At 33.4% G+C, this 21076-nt stretch overlaps 1 protein-coding gene across 2 annotated transcripts in view; it reads right to left on the reverse strand.

Moving 5' to 3' along the window:
- Positions 1-21076, reverse strand: part of LOC120348568 (uncharacterized) — a 76397-nt gene that overhangs the window by 12197 nt on the left and 43124 nt on the right. The window contains exons 63-91 of one of the 2 annotated variants that reach the window (XM_078117540.1): positions 20621-20764; positions 19901-20139; positions 19403-19701; positions 18775-18881; positions 18366-18490; positions 15903-16094; positions 15318-15420; positions 14574-14609; positions 11828-11998; positions 11230-11366; positions 10597-10779; positions 10016-10208; positions 9541-9678; positions 8826-8977; positions 8420-8552; positions 7731-7950; positions 7148-7256; positions 6883-7034; positions 6410-6500; positions 5901-5994; positions 5126-5271; positions 4277-4369; positions 3670-3882; positions 3135-3390; positions 2588-2743; positions 2097-2251; positions 1465-1665; positions 325-477; positions 73-233 (exon numbers count right to left, since the gene is read on the reverse strand). In XM_078117540.1, coding sequence (XP_077973666.1) covers positions 73-233; positions 325-477; positions 1465-1665; positions 2097-2251; positions 2588-2743; positions 3135-3390; positions 3670-3882; positions 4277-4369; positions 5126-5271; positions 5901-5994; positions 6410-6500; positions 6883-7034; positions 7148-7256; positions 7731-7950; positions 8420-8552; positions 8826-8977; positions 9541-9678; positions 10016-10208; positions 10597-10779; positions 11230-11366; positions 11828-11998; positions 14574-14609; positions 15318-15420; positions 15903-16094; positions 18366-18490; positions 18775-18881; positions 19403-19701; positions 19901-20139; positions 20621-20764 — 4552 coding nt within the window. The remainder of the gene's footprint in view (positions 1-72; positions 234-324; positions 478-1464; positions 1666-2096; positions 2252-2587; positions 2744-3134; positions 3391-3669; positions 3883-4276; positions 4370-5125; positions 5272-5900; positions 5995-6409; positions 6501-6882; positions 7035-7147; positions 7257-7730; positions 7951-8419; positions 8553-8825; positions 8978-9540; positions 9679-10015; positions 10209-10596; positions 10780-11229; positions 11367-11827; positions 11999-14573; positions 14610-15317; positions 15421-15902; positions 16095-18365; positions 18491-18774; positions 18882-19402; positions 19702-19900; positions 20140-20620; positions 20765-21076) is intronic. The other variant, XM_078117541.1, reaches the window with a different exon arrangement.

Consider the following 21076-nt stretch of genomic DNA (forward strand, 5'->3'; position numbering starts at 1 on the left):
TCTTATATTATATATATTCTATTTTTTTTGGTAAAACAATACATTTTCATCAATGAACAATTTTCTACCGACCTAAAGAATCTTCAACTTCTAATGCCGTCATCAGACTAAATATATGGCGATCCTTCTCCAGTAATGACTTAGAAATCGTAGAAAAGATATTGTAAGTCATTTGGTTGCAGACAGCTTTCAATGATGATCTCTCTGATTGACGAATGTTTTCATCATACAATCTGAAAAATTCAAATTTGGCAGAATATTAGCACTTGAAAATCATTGGTTTATTGCTGTATAATGGAAATTTTTTACAAATTATTCGCGAACCCCATGAATCTCTGCCAGCTTGTATAATACAGTGGATTGACAATTGACATGCTCGTTACAGTTTGATAAAGAACGGATCCACGAATTGCAATCTCAGTGAAGCCTTCCTTCGCTCGTTCAATTGATTCCTCTGCATTTGCGATCTTTGTTTGCCTGGAATAGAACAGAAAATTGGCATTCTAAGTTAGAATTGTGTCAGATTTAAATTGGTTTAAAACAAGAACTCAAACAAAATTCTGAGAAACTAAAAAAGATAATGAAATTATTTCAATTAGTTCGAACTTCCATATACTCAATTCCTGCAAAAAATTTATTATAATTTTGGTAAATAGGTTAAGTAATTGAAATCAATTGTTTGACTGAATTACATTTTTTCAGATTGGTACTAATTTTACCAATAGCCAACATGGAGCAATATATCATTATCAAAATTAACAACTTCAATTAGTTTTGAAATAAAATATCAGATTAAAAATGTTTGAATAATGCTTAGTGACATGCCAATCAAGTGTCACAGCTTTATTTTCTGCTTTGGTTAGTTCATAAGCCAACGCATGGCTCGGCGGTGTGGGGCATTGTGCTAAGCGTTAGGAGTACGCTCACCACCACACTTCCCTGCCGGGGGCCGCAGGTGTGAAACTCATGCAGGGTTAATTATGTGCAAGAGGTTTGCTGGACACCTTGCTGCCGTAGGGTGGTTCACGTAACCGCTGGCTGATTATGGCTTCCTCAACCATCAGGTCCATGCTTCCAAATAAAAACAAATAACTGGCTAACTAATTCCATACCCGACATGGACTGGTAACAGGACGATAGGCTGTGGTTCGCCATTAGATTAAGCCGTCCTATAAGCTTACCTTTCTCCCGAGATAAATATGTGAATCCTATCCCACCTCTACCAGGATATAATTAAATTAGGTGCGCCAAGTCAAAGCAAAAATGATTTCGCTCTATAATCCTGCGCATAAGTTGCTGTTTGTATGTACCCTTGTTTCAGGTTATTTAAAAAAAAGTACTAAATGAAATATTGTCTATGTTACAAGTTAGAAATCTCTTATTCTAGTCTTGTTTAGCATACAGATTGAAATGATCATTTCAGTTAGTAAGATATTCTAGTTGCGTCACAAGTTATTATCTTACATTTCCATTGCGTCATCATAGTTTTTCTTAATCTCAGTCAATTTGTGTGTCACATTCAAATCGTTCAGTAATCTATGTCCACCGACTAAAATATCTTTCAGTTGATTTTGTAATTCTGCAAGAACTTTCATATTTCTCGACTTTTCGATCTGCATGTTCGTCCATTCATCTCGAAGTCGTGGCTTTTCATGCCTCATGAATCTTAGAATATGTAAACAAAATCTTATCAAAATGATAAAATATAGGAATAGATAAAACTGAAAGATACTCTCACCAAAATAGATAAATGATAACAAGAGATCAATTTTATAGATAAGAAGATGATGATAGAATAAAATTTGCTCACCGCATCACTGATTACTCAAAATTAGTCAATATTATATTTTTCAACCAGTTAAAATCAGTTAAAAATTATTATAAATTTTAACACACAGTTTGAACTGGGGAAGAGAATCTGCAGGGAACCACAGTTGGTTATAGAGCAGCAACACTCATGGTCTAATAACTAACCAAGATTGAAAGTCTGGGTTTAAGGTTATGAAGATATTGATGGTTCACATGAAATGTTTTCATCATAAATACATCGACCATACTGGCCAAGCATGACTGAAATATTGTGATTAGATTAATACCTGTCTAGTAGTTCAGTTTTAATTCCATCTCTTGTGGTTTGATTGTACAACAGAGTGGTATAGGCAGCAAGTTCTGGTGGGACATGTTGTGGTAAACTCGTGGTGTGAAGGAACATTCGGAAATTTGGATTACATTCAACTTCATGATCACCAACCTGAAATAAATGATAAGATGAGGTGTTGTCGGGTATGGATAGATAAAGGTAGGGAGACATTGCTCAGTCGTCAATAGGTCTTACATTTGGGAATAAAAAGTTGGGTCTCTAGAATTGGTAACAATTTAATTGTTAGTTATCAACCTTAGATTCGCACATCAAAATCATGTAGGTATGATTATGTGTAAAAGAATGCTTGACCTCAAGTCCAGCAAGGTGACTCCATGAACCATTTTTATTCATTAGGAAACATTGAACTATTTAGATTATATGTCAGCAAATTTCAGGAGGTCGGATTATTTTGAAAAAAGACATTGCTTTATCCTGATCCCTTACCATCATTTTGAAAGGAGTGTTTCCTTTTAGGAAAGCTGATCTACATCTGAACAGCTGATGAAATCTATCATCACGAGCGAGTGCTTCAACATCACAGTATGTGACAAGAAGAATTTGTCCCTCACTCAAACTTGTTTCAAATTGAGAACGTAGATCCTGCATGAAAGATATAACGAGAACACAGAAAAAATGTTAGGATATTAATGTGTAAGAACATATATAAAAAATGAAGAAGAAAAAATACAGCCCCCCCCCCCTTTTATATAATATCCTACCAGGGCATAAAAATTGTGTAGCGCATGATAGAATCGAAGATTCTAGGCTACGTGACTCATGGTCTTATGCAAAGAAAAAATGGAAGGCTTCATGAAAATACCATGAGAAATAATTCAGACTACTGTAAAAAATTTGTCAATATTGAGATCTGAATATTTATAATGTGATGGTGTGTTAATATTTTATGACATGTAAACATCAAATAAAAATCATTTTCTAGTAAACGTTTGAAATCTTTCTCAAGGAGATTTCTGTAAAAATAAACACTTACCCGGTACAAAACTTGTACAAGATGTGGCGTCGGTTCTTCTGGGACATCATCATGATTTTCTTTGCTCATATCTGGTGAGAAATATCCATTTATCCAATCAACAATTTTGGTTGTTGGGTCGCAAATCAAACACCATGTCATATTGCTTTCCATCGCAGCCAGAACACAAGCATTTTCAAGTGATTGGTTATCTGTTGGTAGTTTCTTCATTCTAATTGACTGAACTTCTGTAGGCTCAAAAATGAATTCCTGCAATCTGGAAAATTAAAGGTAATGCATAAAGAGTAATGTAATGTTAAAGCCAATCGTTGATGAGGAAGTTTCAAATGCTGTTCTGAGGGACACTCATATGCAGAAGGATTGTCGAACAAATTGCCTCTTACATTGAATAGAATTGGTAGTCAATAAGCAGTTGTCCAATATATGTTTATTATCTTCCTATGATATGGTACCTCCCTATGACTGGCTTGTATAAGGCCCTGTTGTGTGTGAATCCTTATATATCATAAATTACCAGCATAAATCAGCGTATTACCTGTAATTGGTGAATAGCATCTTGTGTGGCAACGGAAGTTCGTAATGTTTGCAAACATGGGTATAGAACGACACCATACGTCTTCTTGCGTCGATTGTCATTCCTCCGCAATATGTTTGAAATGCTGCGGCAAGAATGCAGTTTGTCAAAACTTGTTCAACTGTAACGCTTTCATCCAATTCATTCTTCCATGCATTTTCAAGAGGCTTGAGACTGAAAAATAGGGTAGATTTTTACAAATAGGTAAGATTTACATATTTTCTTTTTTTGAATATTTTTCATACAATGGTGTAGGTTCCAGCACCTACTGACTGTCAACAGAAAAAATTGGGAAAAAATACAAAAAATTTAATAGATGATGACATAAGGACTAATGTTATCATTGCGAACAAGAAAGATGGAAGGCGTCATCATCAATTAGGTCATCTCAGAACTGGCTCAGATCCATATCGTAAAAAATGGTTGTAGTATTTCTTCTCTCTGTGAATCTTTTCTTGGTAACAATAATTTGAGTAAACAAATCAATTCTAATGTGATATTATGATATAAATGTTTGACTAGAATTGAGAAATCAGGATGAAAAGGACGAAATTTTTGTAATGGCTACCTTTCTAATGTTGCTAGTGCAGATCTCAGTCTTTCTTTCGATGTTCGAAGTTCAGTTCTCAAATGGTGTTTTCTTACAACCGCATTGTCATATCTGAAAAAAGCAAAATTTTATAGATTATTAAAAAATTTGGCAAATTATTATTTCAATTGCCTAGAAATGTAATTAAATTTTTTCACGATTATTTATCTGATCAAATTGGATTTTCAATAGGTTTGCTCGGAGTAAAGTTCAGAGCCTTCAACAAAAACGGTAATAGGTACTGATGGAAGAGTTGGAATAACCACTAATGCACCACACACTAAATATAGGTCAAAAGAAATTGGTTTGAACAAAATTTAAAATTGAAGCTTGAAACTAAAATCTATTTTATTTTTATATCATTTTATTCATTTATTTGCATAATATTGTCAAATTGTATAGAATAGAATAAAATTTCATGTGCAATATGTCACTATATTTAAAATCAGAATATATTACAGGACAAAATTCTGGAATACCAACTATTCTGTCATGTACAACAACCTTCTTTAGTTTGCGGACCGGTAGAATTTCAAAACTAATTTTACGGACAGGTGCACCTTTAAAATCAACTCAAGATGTCAGAAAGACAAACATGTCTAAACGAAAGTAACTGCAACAAAAGTATGCAATTCAAAAGAAGACAAATCAATTTAATGATAAGTTTGCTTCTGTCTTTTTGATATCATACATGTCAAACATGGTTCTATTGAATTCCGTGGAGCAGCGGTTGGGAACCACTGATGTACGACACTATCTAATACTTGGAGCACTTTTTTGAGTGTAGATAGAGCCACATGATAACATAAATGGTGAAGAATATCTTACTTTTCTTGTAAATCGTTGACTAAATCTGCTATTTTTTCCACGTCATCCTTTGTCAGTCCATCAATGTTAGTTTCCTTAAAAACACTGGCTGCGTCACTTACTGTATCAGATTCAGTATCATTGTCTTGGTCACTTTTTGTTTGCGGCTATTTAAACAAAGAAGAAAGTCAAGCCAACTTTAGTCTTTCCAACAAGTAAAAAAGTCAGTTTTACACAAAATATGAAGAAAAAGGATAATCACACATTTTAACTGGGGAAGGCGATGCGCGAGGAACCAAATATGGTTATCGAGCAGCAACACCCAATAATAAAGATTCGATAGGGAATGTCATTGAGATAGTTGGCTCAACAGACAATATAGACTCAATCTCCTAAACAAAACAAAAACTTTGGTGCATTAAAACCTTCGTTAACAACACTTAGTAAAATTGATATTTAACTCAGCTCCGACCCCGGAGGATAAATGCTAATTCCAGACTCTGATGAGGGTCTTTGAATTGTTATTACAATTTGAAAAAATCGCTCAGTAAAATTAATGTTTTTTGAGATTAAGTCATTGTAAGTTATTGAGTAAGTTTTAGCTTCTTTTATCATCATTGAAACTCTGCATTTCCGACAAATTCAAATTTTGAAAATATGGTTTTGACCCCTGAAGATACATGCTAATTTCAGACTCGAGTTATGACCTTTGAACTGTTATTACAACTTGAAATCTAAATAAGATCTCATTGTCCATTTTAATAGGTAAAAAAACGTTAACATTTTAAATTTTTACCTTTTGATCATCAATTTCAGATCGTTTTAATTGTTCCAGTTCAGCTTCCAAACCGTTCACTTTATCAGTTGCTGATTTGAGCGGTCCACATAATCTTAATATAATATAGGTAGTTAAGTAATTGAAATAAAAATTGGCTGATTTGGAATTTAAATCGGATAGACGGTTGGCGCATTGTACTAAGTGTTAGGAATACTCTTGACATCACACATCTGATTACAATGCCAGAATCCAAAAGATAATTGCGTGTGATATTATTGCTGCGCTCATCGCCAGCCGCCACTAGGTGGATCATGCTACCGCTGGTCAGTTTTGGCTTCCTCTACTACATTAGTTCATGCATCTGAAACAATAAACTGATTAAATATCCCCATATCTGACATGGATTCCCAATTAAATAATAGGCAGTTTGCAACATGATTAAACCGTTATATTGGCTTTTCTCTTCCAAAGATAAATATGTCAATCCTATCATATACACTTGAATAAATGTCTTATATTTGACATACATTGTATATTCAACAATACTGATAACAAACTCAACCAGGACTGCCGCGTCTTCGCTACTATATCTTGCTGATGATATTGTTATTCCAGTCACTAATAAGGAAATAAGATAACAAAGATAGAATTAGAACAATTTAATAATTATATTCCAATAATTAAATGAAAGAGAAATAAATACTTGACATTTTTTTTCCAATTTTATCTAAAATTTAATTTAATCAGTAGATAGTTTTTAAGCCAATATGGACAATAAATGATGGATATATGATTTGACACTTTTTCTTATGATGTTTCCACGTCTTTGTTCCCACTAATATACAAGAAGCTACAGTTTTGAGGATGAACATTTTTTTCGGTTCGGCCTTGTTTACTAAATTTATTACATTCTGGGTGAGGGAGGGACAGGGTATGTAAACCAATGATATTTAATGCCAACATAGTAAAAAGTCTAACGCTTTACCCACTAGAAACTTACTGTTAGGTTTCCTTTGTTGTCCCTGAACGGAAGTTGTATGTTCAAGCAATGACCCTTCACCTGTGACCCCTTCTTGACCCTCCTTGCCTTTCTTCAAATAAGACTCAACTTCAGTAAGAAGAGATGGTTCAAGTCCAGTTTCCCAGTTCACCCTGCATGATAACAGACAATATTTGATCCCCAATTTTCGGGATACATTTTTTATTTTATACCATTTAAATGTGTGATTAAAAATTTATTTGAAAATATATTTGTTGATACTTACGCATGGATCATTTCAACAAATCTGACGGTATCATTCATAAAATTTTGCATGCTCTTCCATTTATTTCTATCAGCTGCTGATAAACCTTCTGATTTTGCATTCGATGCCGCTGCATAGAATAAGTATGTAATTAACAATTCCCAAATTTATAATATATTGTATATATGTAAAAATTCACTTTTACTAAATGTCATAGGATAGATAGATAATGATTTATATCCGAATATTAAGTACACATTGCATAAAAAAACAATGATCATAAAATATAAACGAAAGGGGACGAGCAAGGTCAACGGGGTAGACTGACCCATGAGTTTACATTTATGTCAAAGGAAAACAAAGCATATAAGACCGTATTATCTTATGGCTCGAAGGTTAGCACATCATGCATCGAGCCATCGCACCCTTCGCAGGTTTGAATCGAGTTGGTGATGGGATAATTAGATGCAATTGGTTTTCTGGTCAGTTACGGCTTCCTGGGAAGGTAACAGGACATGAGGCCATGGTTCACCAGATGATTAAGTCGTCTTATTGGCTTTTTTCCCCCAGGATATATATGAAAATTCTATCTTTGTTCTTTTACCAAATGTGCTCTGCCTTCTTCCTTTTGCTTTCACTTTCCTTGTTGTTCGCAGAGTACTGCCCGATGAAACTCTTGATTCCACTGGTTCAGTGGTGTGTTCTCTGCGTCCGTTTTTAGGTGTCTTTGTTTCTGAACCCCGAGTACCCATTTGTGATTGCTGATCGGGTCTCGTACTTAAATAAGGATTTGCACCCACAAGAACCATAACCATTTCAAGAACCTAAGAAAAAATAGAAAAATTTGGGGTATATATAAAATGAAGACAAAGTAAATAAAATTTGTGTAATTATATTTTGAAGATTTCAGAAGTGTTTCGTTTCTTTTATTCTTCTGTGAGTTGATAACCTATTATTGAAGTATTCCTTGAATTTATCTAAATTATGCGACTGAAATTAGAAAAAAAAAACATTTAAAATAAGCACAAATTATTAGGTATTTGTTTGCTATGAAACTTAAATAAATCACAAAACATTAGCTCCATTAAAAATTGCAATTGAAAAACAATACTATTTTGCTTTAATATACTTACAGCATACACTTCCAATACATGTAATACAGAGCAATTGCTCTTGTTTACAATGTTGTTGTTGTTTTTATAAAAAATTGGTCTCATTTGCAACTAATGATATAATCAAAGCAGGATTATGATAACAACATAACAGTTAATTCTGTCTGTTAACCAATCATACCTGTGCAACAAGTACAGGTGGATTCTGAAATTTTTTGAGTCGTTCAATGCATCCTCTGTCTACTTTATTTCTCCACATTTCAACTTGAGCTTTAGCAGATGTCAAATTCGAAGTTGCTTCATCCAATTCTTTCCTAAAATTTGTTAAATAGCTATGTTTCATTCCGGAAAGTGGGTGCCAATAATATCAGATTCATGAAGTCTATATACAAAGTTCTTCTGCTTTTCAGAGTTATGGTTCCCACCTAAGCAAAACTAATTTACAGTATAGGTATATGTTCAAAAAATTAGGAGTAAATAATGATTTTGGTCAAATATTTGAAAATTTAATAAAATGATCTAAGTTTTATTAACTGATCTTTTGATTTATCAGACTTTTGTTTAATCCTTTTGTCCAATCCCCTTACCTAGCTTCCACCAAGTCCTCGTCGATTTGCATTCTTTTTGATTTGAGATTGGCTTCCATCATTTGTTCAAACAATTCATCATATTCATCTCTTTCTTCATGCAGTAGTAAAGTGTCATCATCAAACTCATCCTCGTCATCTTGTTGTAGTTGCTAAAATTTGAAATGTGTTAGAATGTTTTGCTTTTTGTGAGCGACAATATTGAGGAAATATTAGTATTGTATATGTTATCACTGCCAGGGCTATAGAGATAGTTTACTTTATGCCTACTACCTTGTTCTCGGTAGGCAGTTTTTTTTCTAAAAAAATAAGAACTCTCAAAATATCAGCGGCTGCTTCTACAGTGCCTTTTTCGGAGTGAAAATCATAAAAAAGGGTTGTATAAAATATATTAATATGAATCTATATCCCAGTTCACAACAAACTATCACTGGATCACTGAATTTTTTATATTTTCAACTTATAAATGGGGATATTGAAAGTATATTCATAACAACTGTAAAAACACAATAAACATATTGTTTTCTCAACTTTCTGCAATGATTCAGGAACATTTTAGATCAGTTTTGACATATTTACGAGTTGAACAATTGAATATTCATGTATATTTTTTCTATACTGTATCCAGAAAATAATTTGTCTAATTATGAACATGCATGCTATAAAAGAATGTCGGCCTTGAAAAAAAAATTTTTTGTTGTGGTGATGATCTTACCTGTAAAAATGCAATCAAAGGTCCGTTTCCGATTCCGAGATGAGCTTTCAATTTTTCAAGTCTTGTAGCTTCAATAGTTAATTTTGTGAAAAGTTCTTTCACTTTGATTTGTGCAGAGGAGAATTGATTTTTCAATACCTGAACACAAATATATCAATTTTTTTGTCTGTTTTTCAGTGTGATCTAATGAATGTTATCATAATCTAGCAAATTCTGATGGCTGGTGATCAGCATAAATTCCATTTAAATGTCAGAGAGAGAGTAATAGATAAAGCTACATAAGCATAAATATTAGTGTTGTGTTTGGTTTTGAGGTGCCTGTATTAACATTCAAGATTGAAGTTTTGTAATTGTGAAAATTTTAGATAAGGTTAAAAAATTTTCAGAAAGGAAAAATGACAAGTAAAAGCAAAGAAATACTTGTCATCAATGAAAAGAAACAAAAATTTAATATGATAGCAAAAACAATATTCACCCCAATTGCTTTTTGCATTAGTCTTGCATCTTTGCGAGTTTCATCCAAAGTATCAAGTGCATGTTGTAATCGACCTGTCTCTCGTCTCAACTTTTCACTCGCGGCATTGTAAAGTGTGTGTAAACAATGCATAAATTTCCGATAAGTGTAAGGACCAATGTAAATCTCATTCGCTGCACTGTTTTTGAAATCCCTTTGAAGTTAAAAGTACAATAATAAGGTTGGGGTGACCAAAATATTACTCAACATGAGTCACATTTTACAGTAACGCAACTTGAGTATGTTTTAAATAATTTTGAAACCAGCTTTTCGCATGAACTTTGACCTGAGGGCTTGGAATGACTTGATTTAACTTGAATCAAGTTGCAAATAGAGAACTCCCAGTGAAACAGTGTTCGAATTGGCGTATTTGATGAAAATATCTAGAATCATCCTTATCCGACTTGGTGAATTGGCTTCATTAATAAGTAAGTCCAATAGATTAGAATTCGGAATATGTTTAACGAATCAAAATCATGATTAATTACAGTTTTTAATCCCAGAAAACTTCTTTTTTAAATTTTTATAACGTCTCTATTCACCTATGCAGTAAGTTAATCCTTTCCAGTAATATAGTTTTTGAGTAAGGTAGATTTGGTAGATCATATTTCTCAACTTTTATTGTTTCCTTGTCTTTCTTCGTCTGCAAACTTGTACCAGTAACAGAAACTGTGGGATTGGTATCACCGCTCCATAATGTTTGTTTACAGTCACGAAGAGTCAAACTGAAATAAGAGAAGTTTTATGAAAGTTAGGTATGACATGATAAAATGTGTAACAAGTTATAATCCAGTGGTTCTTTAACTTTTATTATTCCTTTCAAAGACTCTTTTGCTCTTGGAAAAAATACCTAGATTTCCTTCAACGATTCTCCACCAGTTATTTTGTTCAACACAATAAAAAAGCGAACAGAAGAAAATGAAAGAATAAATGCAATAATCCGCAAATAGCAGTTAATTCAATCCAGTCATTGTGAATGGCTCTTGCTCAGTGCGTCCAGAGAATGACTTCGCGGCCCCTTAGAAGGGTCAATGGTCGGTCCACTTTGAGAAACCCTGTCATACTGCCCTGTTGTTTATGGGCAGTAAGTTTTTGGAAGACTATAAATATTGAATTTTTTTATCATTCACAAGAAACTACATTGATTGTTTTTAAAATAGAAATATGATCCATACCTGTGAATGTTTGCAATTGCCATTGTAAGATATTCTCTAGTCTTTGAACTTGCTTCTTTTGCCACATTTTCATTGTTGATGAAGAATTCAGCTTGTTGAATCAATACTTCCTGAGGCCAATCTCGAATCCAGATAATCTATTTCAAATTTCAAAAATTTATTGAAAAATCAACTGGCATACAATGATTATTCGATCAGTGGCAAGCAATTTACCGTTATACTCTCGCTAGGATGTCCAACTTAAAATTTTAATTTCAGAAATTTGTCATTATTTTGAATTTCGAGTAATCTAAAAAGCCATTTTTTGCCACAAAATACCATTCGATTTCTGAAACAAAATTAAAAGCATTTTATTGCAAAAATGACAAATTCAGAATGCCGGAATAAAAAAAATTGTCAAAAAATTATGAATATCCTTTCATATTTAAATTTTGTTATAACATTAGCCCCCAGTTAATTTTTTGCCTTTGAAAATTATATTTTTTGAATAAAAAAATAAAACATATGTAAAACAAACTTCGAATGATTATTTTTAATTTGTAATTAAATAATTGGTAATTGAATAAAATTAATTATATTCTTGATCTTTGTTACTAACCTGTGTTTCGGAGACAATTCCTGGATAAGCTTGTGATGCATCTCTCAATAGTTTGTGATTAGGTGGAAGATTGAGTACAATATGAAGATTACATTTGACTCGGGAAACAAAAAATTTCATCGGATCTGACATCATATTTGGATGGCTTCGTCTTAAGATTGGTGCAAGAACCTGAATTACATAATTAGACTTGACTATATTGGCTTCGCAGGTTACACATCATAGGTTCAAATCTGATGTCTACTGTTCCTCCCAAAAATATTAGCTCTTCACAAATCGTTAGAGACCAGTGTTTTTTTCGGAGGGTAAGACGTAAGGTAAAGAGCATGTATAAAAAAACTCGAATAATAGGACAAAATATTAGGATGTCAGCGTTTTATGAAAAATTTGAGATAATGAAAAAAAGTTCTATAAATGACTTAAATATTCAGATAAATTTGTTGAAGAATGATCTAAAGAACAATGAGTAAATTCATGTCATGATATAGAACAAAGAGGTTTGGGTACTCCCGTAGTGTGTGTACCAGGTTAGGGTTAGGCCATAATTTTATTCTGATTTTCCTTATTTTAGTTCTATTACGAGTTCGGGGACTGTCTGTGTTAGCCAAGTGAATAAACCCCCTGCCCATAGGTTTCATTCCCTTTACACAACTTGATGTAGAGTAGGCGAACAAAATTAGTTCCTCCAGATTGGACACATACTTCTGGAGCGCCAAATTTAGACTTCAAAAAGTTGAATAAGTTTTATTTAAAAACTTGATAAACAATAATGAAAGAGAATAAAAATAGATTATATTTCTGTCACAGAAAAAATTACAGTATTGCTTTGTAGACTAACAGCACTTGCCAAAGCACACAATGAAGATTTATTTTTCAGGGAAAGATTTGCTTAATGATATTTTAAATAAAAGATTTCATCATGCATTATATTTAATCACATCAAACCGATTTGGCTTATTGTTTCAAAAAATATACTGTAATATTGTTATACTTAAACGCTGGCATGATGGAATTATTATCAAGCTTTGCATGAGTCTTTCATAGGTAGAGAACTACAGAAATTGTCGAAGGTAGAAGCATCCCAATTCTACATAGTTCATCTAATTTACTACTCTAGGTGAGGTTGTGAAAGTGATCACCTTGAACAATGAACCAATCAGGGCTCAAGCACAAGATCTTAGGACTATTATCTGCCTATTAAAATGCCAAAATAAAAAAGTTTGCATATAAAGTGATAACCATTGAAACAGAATCTGAAAGAGTAAAATGGGTCAAATACTAGATGCTAAAATGTTCATATCTCGAGTAAGGCTAGAAATGATGTCTTTAATCAGATCACAATTGCTTACAGGATAGTTATCAACCAATTTCCACTTGTAATAAATAACCTTGAAATATCAATTTCAAAAATTTTGTTTATATATATTCATACCTTGACATACAATTGACTGATCATAAATAATTTTGATTGAAAGCTAAATCTATTTTAAAATGTTAGTATAGCTAATAAATCAGTTTTTCAAATTAGATATAGATGATCAATTTGAGTGATTTTGAATGAAAACAAATATATTGCAAAGAATCAATAAATTTTGCTACTGATCATAACTTTTTCAAAAATAATCAAGCCAGGTGTATGTAGGTTGTATAATTAACATAAATCTTCTAATATATATTGATTAGTTTTCTTTATATGAATTTTCTTGTTATGATGGTATTAATTGCAAGATGCAAAATTTGAGGTTCTTGCCTCCTATGTATTGTTAATTACTTGATGACCAATAAATAAAGTAGAACAATATGAAGAATATGAACGTTGAACATGCATTTGCAATTTACACTGCTGAACAGCTGTGTAGTGTGTAAGTTTGAATCCTGAATATTTATGTTTGATACTACACCACATATTAATGCAAAGCTTTAATGTTTGATAAATAATAATGTGAATATGGTACATAATTTTGAATCAATGTTTTAAACTAACTCTCTAACTCTCTCCTTCTAACTTTTATAAAAATTTATCAAAAATATGACAAAGTACACAATAGTCGAATCAAACTGCTCTCATCTTTTTGATAAATGTTAATACATTGAAAAATTCATTATAATTATTTCTTTCGCTGATAAATACAACATATATCTCGAAAATACAATGACGACCGTGGTAAATATTGCAAAATATAGCATATTTGTATTCTATAGGTCAAGGGTGAGCAATTACTTTTCTGAGTGGGCCAGTTACAGATAATAGACTTGGTTACTGGGCTGGAGACTCAAAACTCAATATGAAAAACTATCAATAAGAACAACAGCTAGGCTAACATTTTTATAATAATAAAAAGCACAATGTAACAATCGAGGTCATTATGACATTTTTTTCATCTATATTTCCATCAGACATCAATATCAATAAAAACTATAGTCATAATTTTAGCAGACACAAGTGGGCCAGATGAAACATTTCGATGAGATCCGGCCCACGGGCCCTATTTTGCCCACCCTTGCTATATCTTATAGATTCGCCAGCATTTGTTCATATCACTATTAATAAATGCTAGCTTTATGCCTGCGTCAAGTCAAGTTAGTTATGTTATAAAATAATTGCATATAGCTTAAGCAGTACCTATATCAAAAAAGCATTTGTTTCAGCTGTTATGCAATTCGAAAAATCATGGTTTTAGCATTTGATTTTGCATTACAAATAATAGTTTTCTGTTAAAAAGCATCATTACATTGGTATTGTTACCTGATCTGGATCGTTGCGATATTGTTCCAATATATACTAAAAATGGCGAATGACATCAAAAACTTGTAAATTAGGAAATGCTGTTTGAGTGAAAGTTAAAGTTTAGGCAAATTATAGCCACAATCTTTTCTAGTTTTTTAAAAAATGTCTGAAAAGATCATCAAAAACCAGACTAAAAAGATGTGAGTAAAAAATGAGATATTGCATAGATTACTTAATTTTGAAAATTGTCTCCGTATAAATAGTCAACCCATACAGTCATAACGCTATTGTCTGTATGGTATAGAATACTGCTTAAATGCTAATGAAAAATTTTATCAAATATAAGAATGTCAATTGTTGATATTGTGATCATATGACACCTTATTTCATATAAATCACTTGGATTGTAATATAAGGGCTTAACAGTTGACTCACTTAGATAAGAATTATAAATCATATATTTATTGTCGTCACTCATGACTTTCTCACCTAAGTTGAGCTAGTTAATGAATCTCACTCTCTAACCAGTGCCAATGGGTCGTGATATATTTATTATTTTTTATTTTACGTGGCCTTACTAGGTCTAGGTCCCTTTTCACACAGGATGAACATAGAAATTTTCCTAATCTGAATGAGACGACATGGTTAAAAACTCTCAAATATTCTTGAATGAAAAACTGAAAGTATAATGTTGTTGGTATGATATGAAACAGAAAACATCAAAGAAATACCTCGAGTGTAAACTGCTGGTAATGTACCTACCTGGAGTAGACCTTCAATTTCATCATTAGAAAATAGATGTGGATATTCACCAGCTATGAGAAGACTGTTTATGGCATCAAGAAACGAAGGATCGTATAAATCTCTGGAAAATAAAATGAAGCATATGTTACATAAAGTCATATAAATTATTAATTCAACGCTGAAATGGGGCAAATCAAACAGAATTGTATAAACTACTGTATAGATTTCATGGTCTCAATTTTTTACAGTAAAAACCCTCTTCAGTAGACTGCCAGTACACAAGAACCAATGTTATTTATAAATTAAAGTTCTTTTTGGATATTGTTTTTTTTTAATTTCGTAATTAAACTTTCATAGAGAAGACATTCGGAGACTGCAGCGCTGCAAGATGATTTGAAAATGCAACAGGGTTTAGAGGTCGATCAAAAAGTCGAACATTGCTCACCATTGCACATATCATGTTCACATAACCCAATAGTAATGGTTTAGTGACCCTTTGAAATAACCAGAAAGGCTTCTTGAAAAAAAAAACAGAAACATTTTCTGAAATTGACAAGACGTACAGTGCGTGAATAAGGATTGCAAGCAAATAAAACAGTATACCTTGCTGTCAGTACCACAACCACAGGTACACCTTCTGTTCCTGCTATTCTAACAGCAGTTCTAAGACTGTCGAAAAACGTAGCAGGTCTTGATGCATCCACTTTAAAAGGTTGCAATCCAGCGACATGTAGGGCAAGTTTCGTTAGATTCGATAAATGTGATCCGACAGCACCAACCACAGTCATACTTCCACTGAAAATTGAGTGAATAACAAAAAAAAAGATTTTTATTTGGTATCTTATAGCATAGCAATTCCTGCATAAGCAATTATCACTTTCATAAAATATTTTATTTTTTGTTTTTCCCAGTTTAAAGTGTATGTAGTTATGTCAATTGCTTGCTTGTATCATAGTTTGACAATATTTAACTCTTTGAACCCTGAAAGCCGCTAAACCGGCTTTCCCGAGAAAGTCTTCTGACGCTGAAAGCCGGTTTAGCGGCTTTCGCATCCCGTAAGAGGTATGCAACTTTGAAACCTCATATCTCGCGAACCATTCATTATATTTAGACAAGTTTTACATCGTGTGAGAGATAACCTACAGGACTAAGTATAATTTCAAAATTGAGATAAAATATTGTGATCATCTTATGAAAATTGGCAAAATTAAAAAGCATAAAAAACTTCTAAAAATTGCTCAAATCTAATTGACAAAACTTAAATTTGTTTACGATTAAACCTAGTACATTATCGACAAAATTTGTAGAATTTGAAGATAGCTTTCCAGTGATACCATTAGATTGAACTTATGTTGCACCATTCAAATTTTAGAAGCATTTTTATTCGTGATTTTGTTTGTCGCAAGATCGAGGCGACGTCAAGGTGACGTAAATAACAACCTAACACATTTACGCCGTTACGCAGCGACGTTAAGCAATTACGTTGGCACGTAGCACGTTTACGTTTCATACGAGAAACACTTTTCCTCGCATGCTCGTAACGTCATTTACTTAAGTTCGTACTCGTGAAGCGACTTACGACTTGTAAACGATACACGGGGAAATTTACGCATTACATCGGTTCGACTAAAACACACAATACGCAGTGTTATTGCCGTTTTAATTGCATAAAGATATGAAAAATAAGAATAGCCAAAATAAGGATTTTTAAAAACAGAATGATGGAACATATCGATGGATGCATTGTTTAGCGCCATTGCTGAGTTTTATTGTGCAATATTTTCTTTTTCCGATATATGAATACTATCCAATATTCCATCTGGACAAAGCTTTCGTTTAAAATCCATTGTAAATATAGCGATATCAGGAATGTAGCGTATATGCAGTAATTTCGAAAATCTAATGAGGCTGCAAAATGTAAAACACTGACCAGGTGAGCTACTGGTGCCACCATGTCTTCCGTGTACCCGTTATTATTTTTTTTTTTATTCAATCTTCATGATATCCAACGGTGAATAATTAGCCTTGATGTTTCCGGCGGAACCTCATAAATTCATGAGGATCAAATATTTCGTTTTGGCCATTCATTTTCGTCCCATATCCAAATAGTAAACGTATATAAAATGGCCTTTATATTCTAGCAATTTTACTATGTTCGATCAAAATTCGTCTGAAAGGGTTTTATCTGCGGCCGAGGATATGATACTAATGCAATGAAGCCACAATCTGCACTCAAGCTGTGAACGACCAGATGTGCAATTGCGCAATATACCTCACGCAAAGAGTTACGCACGATACGTCGCATGAACGTTATCACGACAATGTCGTCGTCGCCCTTTGCGTCCTTAGCAAACTTGGCGTCAAATAGTTGATAAATTTTGTTTGCAAACCATTTGAATCGATAGTACAAATTCTGCAATAAAATGAGTTATGCGTATGTTAAGAAAGTCATACGTATATTCTCCGAAAGGTAATTTTGTATACTTTTCAAAATTGTACTTATATTGATGATACATTTCTAAGAAATGTATTAAATATTACCAAAATACAAAAAAATAGTAGATGGGGCTACAAATAGGCTTACACATCTCATCAAAACATCTCGTGAAAAATAATGCCAGTTAAAAATAAAAGACTAGATAAGCTTTTATATGATATATTACAGACCATCTGATATCTAATGGTTTAGAAGTTATTTTGATTTAAAATTAGGGATATTACAATTTTTTAACGCGTCAAATCGATGCGACGCCGTGGGAGGTCAGGGTGAGAGAGTAGCATCGTTCTGGGGATTCAGAGTTCAAAGAGTTAAAACTTATTATTGAGGCGAAGAAAGCCTTGAGAAGCCAGAGACAAAAGAAGCCACAAACCAAATTAAAGAAAAAAAAACAGTGCAATACTACATACACATAAACCAATGTAACTACAGTAGTTGATAATCCGAAGCTTTATAAATATGTTACCTATCACATTACTGATTGAATACCATATACCCATCTTCTCCCCAAAATAGGCATATACCATACTAAAATCTGAAAATTATAAATTCTACTAAATTCAACTTACCCATAAGAATATGAAAGAACGCGGTGCATTCTGATAACATGGAGTAAAACATCATCACTCAACATCAGCCGAGTTATTGAATCTTGTGTTACTTGCCTATCTTCATTGTAATGGATGACATGAGCCTGAAAAGCCAAAAAATCATTTCATCATCCTTTTTTTGGCCTAAAATCTCCAATTCAGTCAGGTCAATAAGTGCACAGAATTCTTGGTATTGCAGCTAATCAGATTAAGCTAATTTAACATAACCAAGAAAGTCAATAACAGTTCAGTTAACATAGATAGTGGTTGCTTGCTTGAGCAGGTCCTGAATCCGAGATTTTAAACTTTCAGTCCACCACTGACCGAGACGAGGTCATCAGGCTTACATCAACAGGTTGATATTTGAAAATAGACAAAATCATATTACCTGTAAATATTCATATGCTGCTCTCAATTCTGGTAATGGATAAAGTTTTACTTTGGTTGTTTCTCTTGTACTTGATGCGAGAGGTCTGTGGTGAACCTTAGCATCAACTGTAACAGAGATTTGGTATTTGAGTCCAACATCTACTCAAAGAAAGGTAACCAGAATAAAACTACTGATCTTTGACTTGAATTATGGGCGCTTGAACAAGCCCCAAAAGATGAAAAATTATAGCAGCAAATTGCTTTTTATTAAATACTGATTGACACAAGATTTAATATAATTCAGGTCAAGACAAATATGAAAACTGCTATGAGAAATCCAGCTTATACATATGCTCGGTGGTGTGGCCCATAGTGCTGAGCGTTAAGAATACGCTCGCCATCCTACCTCTGATTCGTGCGTGCGTTCGCAGGTTCGAATCTCATGCGGGGATGGTTATGTGCAAGAGGGTCGCTGGGTGGTTCACCCAACCGCTGGTCATACGGCTTCCTCCACCATTCAGTCCATTCTTGACATAGACAGGTAACCGGACGAGAGGTTGAGGTTCACCATATGATCAAGCCATCTTATTGGCCTTCCTCTCCCCCAGAATAAATATGTAAATCCCAAAAATGAACCACGTAATAACCTGCAAAGGTAGTAAAGTAGACTGGTGGAACTTCTGCATCACTTTTCCCATCTTCACCAGAACTTTGAATCGCATGACTAAAAAATTCTTTGGTAACGTTTTCAATTTCTCTTTCAAACCAGGCAAGATCAGAGGAACGACATAGTTGATCAGCAAAAAGTCGTTGCATTTCGTGTTTCCAGAATGCGACAACGTATGTTTCTGATGAACGGTTCTCCTCATCGACTCGTTTTAAACATTGACACATTTTTATAATTTGACGAAGACAGAATGCATAATGTTGTCGGCCAGGTAGAGGACTATAAAGTATAAAAATATAAATGTTAATATAAATGTTTCGGGTTTATTTCCATGCCCACCCACCCAGGGTGTAATAAATTGGGTGGGTAACGTCAAATCAAACCCTTCATGAATAGTAGATCCCATCATATCGTTTGATATCAGTGCCTGATTGTACAGATAGAATGGAATCTTAAATAATGTAAGCAATATTCATACCTCGGTCTTAAAGCTTCCTTCAATTGTTCAAGAAGTTTACTGCAAGCTAGTGCAATTGATTCGTGAAGTTCCTGGGTTAGTGGTTTGTCAGACATGTTTGCTTCCAGCACTGAAAAAATGACATTGTGTACATCGGTTGATGACGCACTTCGAAGACGAAAAACAGCGAAATGTCGCAGCAAACGAGGATCAAGATTATTTCCAGGTGACGCAGCGTTTACAGACATTGTTGCAAGAACCTGTTAGCAAAGAACAAAAATTTTATTCAAGTGCTCATGAAAAATGAAGCCCAGGAACAAATAGTTTTATATTCTAGATTCTGCCTCGCAACTTAATCTACTTTTGATCATCCCCTTGGGAAAAATGTAGGTTAAGAGGAAGAGAGGAAAGCTGATGTGACAGCTCAATCATAATATGGCAAAACACAGCGTCTCATCCAGTTATGTCCATGTCTGGTACCAAAACAGTTTTTTGTTTCTGCTCATGAAACAAATAACTGGTTAGCTACTGTCATAAATGACATGGAATGGTAACCAGACGAGGGACAAGGTTAACCATATGATTACATCATGTTATTGAATTTCTTATCCTCAAAGATACATATATATAATAAATTATATTCTATCCAACAGTGACTATTTTGAATAAAAATATTTCATTATTAAAAGAAAAATAATAAACCCTCTGAAGCATAAAAATTATGAAATCTTTAAAACCCACCTCCAAACCTTCAACAGTTCTCCATTCAAATGGTTTATTCAGTTTACATATAGTTTGATCATCAACAAGAGAACGAAGCAATTCATTACATCTTTGTACGCCATCTATATCACATGACGGTAGATTCAAGTCATCAATGAAAGCCTGAATAGTAAAATATTGTTATCGATACAATTTCACCAACATAACTAGAAATAAACAGTTTCACGTCCCTATTCAGTAGTATGTATGTTTTTAAAGAAGTAAGACCTCAAATGCTATATCTCGAATTAACAAAGTAGGAATAGCTGGGCCAATCCAGAAATCACATTGCCATATGTATCCGGGCATGGGATACATAAAACTTGATAATCCATGCCAAAACAGTGAGATCAAGTTATTTTCACATACTACATAAAAGCTTGTAGAAATTCTACAAGGAAAACGGGATACTAAAATGTCTACGCATAGACAATC

The sequence above is a fragment of the Styela clava genome, chromosome 1 (genome assembly GCF_964204865.1).
Source record: "Styela clava chromosome 1, kaStyClav1.hap1.2, whole genome shotgun sequence".
Lineage (NCBI taxonomy): Eukaryota > Metazoa > Chordata > Ascidiacea > Stolidobranchia > Styelidae > Styela > Styela clava.